Genomic DNA, 7495 nt, shown 5'->3' on the forward strand with positions numbered 1-7495 from the left:
CCGGATCATTTGCTGAACTGGATCATTTGCTGAACTGGATCAGTTGTGAACCGGATCAGTCAGTGAGCCGGATCAGTCAGTGAAGCTGATCAGTCAGTGAACCGGAGTAGTCAGTGAACCTGATCCGTCGATGAACAGGATCATTCGATGAACCGGATCATTTGCTGAACTGGATCATTTGCTGAACTGGATCAGTTGTGAACCGGATGAGTCGCTGAACCGGATCAGTCAGTACAGCGTGTTCGTCTGTTATAACCAGAATGTTTGAGCGTTTTTATGTCCAGTTTTTTAGTTTTAGCTAGGCGGCTTGCTACAGATCTAATTGGCCGGTTGAAGAGGCCTTTCTCACTGAGGACTGAATGTTCCAACCTGATCTTTTGCTTGATCCATTCTTCACCTTATAGGATTGCACTTTTTTATGCATGAAAGTACGTTTTGATCATAGCTATAGAGCTGTCCTTCCAGGTGCCTGAAGAAAACTGGTTTTACTCTCAACAAGATTTTTTTACCTGGCTGGAATAGAGTTATTTTAATTGCTTGGGGTCGGAGTAGGAGCCTTCATCAGCTGCTATGTTTCCTTCTTCCTTCCATCGTAACGTTCTGCTTTAAGCTTGGACTCTTCATTGCATAAAAGTGAACAGATTTCGATTTTTAAATCCAAGAAATAACTAAAAATTTGGCAGCAAGAGTTGGTTCAGTAACCATGGTTACCTGTTTAAGCCTGATGTTTATGAAGGAGGAAATCATCATTTAGCCTTATTCTTTGCTATATGTTTTTTGATTTAGCTTCTGCCTCGAACACAATCAGCACCTCGGCCACATCCTGTATGAAATAATCGAAGCTGATTTAGATCCACGGTACCCTCCTCCCAATATATTGGCTTCTGGAAGACAGAATAAGCGCTCCAGGGTCCTGACCTTTCCCTGACCTTTCCCTGACCTTTCCCTGTCCCTTTTACACTTCCAACCAAACACTCAGATAACTTCATGCTGGACTGTAGCCCTGAGAGAGAGACTGAGCGAGAACACTGTGTGTGTGTGTGTGGGGGGGTGTGATTCACACACATTTCAGTGTGAGTCTATGTGTAGGTGCACTTGTATCTGTTTGTGTATGTTACAGCGTGTTAATTTGACTTTGCAGTCAGATGACAGTGCCACTGTACAATATGACGCTCAAATGTGCCAAGTGTGGAGTTATCTCTTCGGCTGACGTTTCCACCACAGCTACCAGTAACGCCATGTTAGTCCCGCTAATTATTTTTACTGAACTCTTCTCTCCTTCCTCTGCTGTACGCTCTCCTTTTTCCTCACTTGACTCGTTTTCTGTCTTTCTCCTTCTGTCATTTTCTTTTTTTTTCCACACAATGCCCTTTGCAGTCAGGGTCCTGATATGTTCCTCCAAAGAAATCTGTGAACTTTTTAACTCTGTGATGTAAATGCCTATTCCTCTCTGTTAAATGACTGAATGAAAGTGTGTGTGTGTGTGTGTGTTTGTCTCATAAGAGTCACAAAGCTGTCAATAAGGAGGCCATGTTTGCAGAGAGGCCAGCCACACACAGTTATTATTTGTGTGTGTGCGCCTTGCTGTGATCCGTAAGTGCCTCAATTGATCACCTCTTTGTTTTTAACATCATTTTCCAACTTTAGCTTCTTTGACATTAAATCCTGTTCTAACTTGATGAGTTAGGTCTATGGTTTTCCTCATATTTGCAAAGCAAGCAGCTCTAGAGTCCAAATGTTGTCCAGAAATAGCTAATTCATATCTCCAGTGGTGTGCCTGAACAATTTCAACTAATCATTTCACCTCATAGTTTGTATGCTGACAACTCATGACCAGCAGGCATGTTTTTTTGTGGAGTTAATGTNTGCCTGAACAATTTCAACTAATCATTTCACCTCATAGTTTGTATGCTGACAACTCATGACCAGCAGGCATGTTTTTTTGTGGAGTTAATGTGAGTGTGCCAAATATCTGCATCACAAACAAGCACATAGAGCTAGAACACGTAGATAGTCCAGAAAAAGGCAGTTAGTAACAGGTTGACAACAGTGAAAAGTTTGGACACCTTTCCTTTCAAAACTTTTTTACTTCCATTTTCATCTGTAGATGAATTGATGGATTCTTCTGACCAAAATCGTAAGACCAGAAAAAAATTCACAAGTATTCAAATCTCCTTCTGCTGGATTGCAACTGAGCCATAAGATGAGCTTCAAATGCCAAAAGAATCAGAAGAGACAAAACAAACAGACGGGACTAATAATCCGAAAGATCATCAGCTGATCAAATGTTGAGCATAGAACTGAAAAGAAAAGAAATCAGTAGTCATACATCCATCGTTTTTCTTGACTTTGTTACTTAATAGAACATTGGGTGGCTTCCAGTTCTCACAACTGTTCTGTCGTTGCCTCTCCTTAGCCTTTGAAGGTCCATATTGTCCAGGGTCCTGCCTCCTTGCTGTTTGCCACCAGGTGCTGTCCATGGTGCTGCCTCTTTGCTGGTTACTACCAGGCGCTGTCCAGGGTTCTACCTCTATGCTGGTTACCACCAGGCGCTGTCCAAGGTCCTGCCTCTTTGCTGGTTGCCACCAGGTGCTGTCCAGGGTCCTGCCTCTTTGCCGGTTGCCACCAAGCGATTTCCAGGGTTCTACCTCCTTGCTGGTTACCACCAGGCGCTGTCCAGGGTCCTGCCTCTTTGCTGGTTACCACCAGGCGCTGTCCAGGTTGCTGCCTCTATGCTGGTTACTACCAGGTGCTGTCCAGGGTTCTGCCTCCTTGCCGGTTGCCACAATGCGCTGTCCAGGGTTCTGCCTCCTTGCTGTTTGCCACCAGGCGCTTTCCAGGGTCCTGCCTCTTTGCCGGTTGCCACCAAGCGATGTCCAGGGTTCTGTCTCCTTGCTGTTTGCCACCATGCGCTGTCCAAGGTCCTGATTCTTTGCTGGTTACTACCAGGTGCTGTCCAGGGTGCTGCCTCCATGCTGGTTGCCACAAAGCGATGTCCAGGGTCCTGCCTCTTTGCCTGTTGCCACGAAGCAATGTCTAGGGCTCTGCCTCTATGCTGGTTACCACCAGGCGCTGTCCATGGTTTTGTATTTTTGTTTTTACCTCCAGGCACTGTCCAGGGTTCTGCCTCTTTACTTATTGCCACAAGGCCATGTCCAGGGCCCTGTCTCCTTGCTGTTTTTCCAGCCGTTTAAATGATGCTGTCAGCGAGTTGGAATGTTTTTCTTGTAAAAGCAAATATTTGTGCTTTTTCTGTCTGTGGTTGTCTCCAGTGACAAGCAGATCATTCTGCTTCTTGAACAGCACCAGCGCTTCTCTGTCCTGGAAAGGAACGGGTGGCCATCGCCATCCTAGGTGGAGCAGTGGTGATCCGCCCCCTTCAGAAAGCACCTGCTAACATCACTTCCTCCACTTTATCAATGAGCTGTCATGTGAGGCAGAGTGCCATAATTTCTACTCAGATATGAGGGAAAGGGGAACTTTTAGCAGCTAATCTGTTCTGGTCTTCGGCTGTGAGAGTCCTGGATTGGGTTCAGCTACCAAAAAAAGGAACGTTATCGAGGGCTACATCAATGACATGAACCCATGCATCCTGGGTAAGGTGGCTTTTCAGCTGAGGCAAGCGTCTTTCTCTGGTTGGAAGAAATTATCTAATAATTAATTACAAAGGATTCTCTGTAGTACCAAAGGTGTCATTTCGTTGGATATGATACCATTAGTTAACTTTGGTAAGCTTACAAAAGCAGCTCTTTAAAGTATTGAGAAGGAATGACATTAAGGTCACTACCAAGCTGTGCTAACTATCAAAACTTCACTGAGAATCCAAGAAATATAGTTTGAGGAGCTTTTGGAATTTTGGAAGTTTTTAGTGAAGTACGGTAGTGATCTTTGGTGAAAAGCCTGTGAAATTTCACCTGCTGCTTTAGACAAATGTTGCAAATATACACTACAGAAAACAAGCTCTTTATATCACTACATACTTTGATCCCACATGTTGGATGTGTAAGGGTTTCAGTTGGGAACCTTTGATACCGTAGGGTAGTTGTTAATACCCCGCCTGTAGAGAGACACCCAAACATCAACAAATACAGCAGGAAGTAGGGTGGACTGGTGGCCTAGTGGTTAGGGCATTGTGCTTGAGTCCCAGAGGTTCCCGGTTCAAGCCTCACTTCCATGGACTGCCACTCTGGGTCCCTGAGCAAGACCCTTAACCCCACACCTCTCCCCGCTCGCCACTCAATGGCAGCCCACTGCTAATCTTGTTGCTTTACTTGTGAAAGTGTAATGACAGTAAAACTGAGTTCTATTAATTTTATTCTAGAAATATGCACAGGAGGTTGAATGTGGACGGTTCAGATGCTTTCCACCCTTCAGAGCCCTTTCAGATGTGGCCTTTGAACGTTCTTCCAGCTATTTAAGCCCTTCTAACTCTGACCTGCCTCTGGACAGCATCCAGCCCAAAGTCTTTTAGCTTCGGCTTAGGTAGGTAGATGTACAGGATGCTGAAATAACCTCAAACCAAAACAAGAAATGCTAGCTTACAGTAGAGAGATCAGCAGGTTGTGGTGTATTGATCTTACTGTGGCACCCCTAAGGGCTTTAAAATGTATGTGGCTTTTTGGTAATGTACGATAACACATAACCAGGAGATAATGATAGAGTTCTAGAATTAGTTCTGTGGGAAAAGCACCTCCAATGCTACTTCTAGTAAAAATCATTTTAAGCTCAGAAAAACATCAGGAAGTATTAACCCATAAGTCTTCTGATCTCTGAACCTCAGACCAAATGATTCATTATTTATTTTATTTATAGGAATAAGATGCAGTTTAACAAAAAATAAATGACGTCTTTATTTTAAAGCAGTTAAATGTTTTTCAAATAATATTAGGTTTAGATTCTAATCTCCGCAGACAGTCATCTGTAGAGCTTAAAGTTGGCGTCCTCTCAGGACATCTGAACTAAACCACGCCTCTACTGGTGTCTACATGCTTTATCCCTTTGAAACCAAGTGAATAATATTTGATAACTGAGTTTTTATGACTTCTGCATCATCAGTGTAATATTTATATTCTTAAAAACACTGACTTACAAAATCAGACACATTTATCAAAGATTAAACAGAAATGTCTAATGTATTAGACATGTATGTTTTTTATTTCATTTCTCTGAAAGTTCAATGACAACTCCAAGTTTGAAAACCTAGGCTATTCTTTTACTTATTTAATGGTCTGGGCTTTAAAGGGTGGAACATGCAGGTGTTCCTATATTATCTGATCAATTCACTGCCCTGTTAGCATCATTTTGCTAACCCTGGTTCTCATTATAGGCCATCCAGATACAGATGATAATCAAGAAGTTTGGTGAACTCTACTTTGTTGAAAAAAAGCAGCTAATGGGTTATTTTCAGACACATGACCGACCTAAAAGCTCTCCTCATCGGCCAAGTTTAATGTGTAAAAGTCGCGTTCTAAGACCTCTAATGTGCTGCTCCCACACCAGCCATCAATGCTGGAGCTGAGAGTGCATTAGGTGCTTAATTTGATAGATTACCTTATTAATTTACACCATTAACACTTTTTTCTGGAATTCATTTTGTACTTCATTTGCATAAGTGTTGCTTTTTGCATTATTACTCTTCTCTCTTTGATGTTTTTTTTAAGCTTCTCTCCATTGAATTCGGGTTCTGGTGCTTTTCTGCACATAGAGAAAAACTCTATGGATGCATAGAGCACAGCAATGGGGCAAAACTTGACATTGATAAATGAAAATGAAACTGGTGGAGTCTGTGACACGACATGACCAGCAAACATAAGAGCGAAGCAATAATAGTAAACTATGAGGATTAAACCACTGATTCAGGATCTCCTGAATCCATTTCCTGAAGGACTTCTTTTTCCAAGGATCAGATTTTAAAATAATATCACTAATCAACATTTTTTAAGAAATGCATATTGATGTAAACAGTGCAGGGAGAAGGACGTCATGGTTAGGAGGTAAATATTGCTCCACATCCACAAAAAGTCAACAAAGCAGCTTGATTTGGGCTGGTTTGGTCCATAGTCAGTCCTACTGGAAAACATTTCAGCTGCTGCAGTTTGAATCCATGAATCCATGGAGCTTCCATCTCTATTGGATCCAGTTCATTTTCCTCCTGTACTGATCCCTGAGCATCTGGATGATTCAATTCTGCCGTCCTGATCTAAAATCTCAGTAAAGAGGAAAATGTTTGACTTTAAATAGAATTAAAATGAACTGCAGCTGGAAAACAGGTGGAACGGCCAGGATGTGTAGATGCTGGTCCCTCCATCAGTCCATGTTTCCGTGCTGAAAACATGGATGGATGGATGATGGATGGATGATTGATGGAAGGATGGATGGTTTTCTAAATGTTTTAACCCAAAGAGAAATCAGCTGGGAAGGGAAGGACTGTCCAGACTTTTACCGACTGTTTGTCTCTAGATTCCCCTTTTTGGGTTTGGTTAGAAGAATCTCATCAAATTTAAAAACCTGTCCAGTAACATTTTCACACTGTGACTACAACTGTAACACAAAGTTAATCAGCTCCAATTAATCTTTTTTTTCTCCCTATAGTTAAGATTTATTACATCCCAGAAATGAGAGTGCAGTTAGTTCTGATTCCCATCATGTTTGAAGCTGTTATTGTGTTTTTGTTGGTGGTTAGGGGATCCTTCCTGTTGGTAACTCTGCTGCTACAGCAGGTAGGATGATAAAAGCGCTGCACAGTCAACATGTGCCTGTTGTGTTTATATCTGTATACATACTAATAAAGATGATGATTATTCTGAAGCGAGGACTTCAGGCCGGTTATTCAGAGGGATGCGATAGAAAAGTGTCAGCTCAGAGCTTTTCTCTCTCTAGTTTTACAGCAGATTAATTAGAAAAATTCTGCTGTCACTGCATGCACTGCACTATGTTAGCTGAGTACTTTCTCCACCTCTGGATATTCTGTAATTAAAAGCGAAAGTGCTGATTACGCTCAGTTAATTTCAGAACACTTGCACTGAGGACAGTAATTGTCCTTGTTTATCTCTAATACTCTCATTAGAACAAATGGGATCAGTCAGAAAGAAAAAAAAACAAACAAGCAGAGAAAGGGAGGAACAAGACTTCAGCTTCAGCTCAGACTCTTTCTATCTGTCCTGCTCTGCCTCCTCTGTTTGTCTTTGCATTCTGTTTCAGCTCCATTCCACGTCTTTTTTTTTATCTCCACCCTCACCTTTGCTCCTTCCCTCTCTTTTTCTGTGGCACTAGATCCTAAATGGTTTAACTAAACCATCTTAAACACACATGCATGTAATAAATGTGACTTAGAAATCTTTGTTTACTTAAAGAGCAAATAGACAATGCTGTTTGTATGACGGAGCATTAGTACCAGGCTAGAGATTGCTTATTATTTTTAACTACAAGAATAAAGTTATGAGAATTATGAGAATAACGTAACATTATAAAGTCATAATATTATCAGAATTAAGTC

The 7495-nt window shown here is 41.8% G+C and overlaps 1 protein-coding gene across 1 annotated transcript in view; it reads left to right on the top strand.

Moving 5' to 3' along the window:
- The window catches only part of LOC107096487 (brain-specific angiogenesis inhibitor 1-like), a 218576-nt gene that overhangs the window by 186828 nt on the left and 24253 nt on the right, over window positions 1-7495 (top strand). The window contains exon 22 of the mRNA XM_015393149.1: window positions 1142-1240. Within this exon, the coding sequence (XP_015248635.1) occupies window positions 1142-1240 (99 nt within the window). The remainder of the gene's footprint in view (window positions 1-1141; window positions 1241-7495) is intronic.

Source organism: Cyprinodon variegatus, unplaced genomic scaffold, assembly GCF_000732505.1.
Source record: "Cyprinodon variegatus isolate N-32 unplaced genomic scaffold, C_variegatus-1.0 Scaffold627, whole genome shotgun sequence".
In the NCBI taxonomy this organism is placed as follows: Eukaryota; Metazoa; Chordata; class Actinopteri; order Cyprinodontiformes; family Cyprinodontidae; genus Cyprinodon; species Cyprinodon variegatus.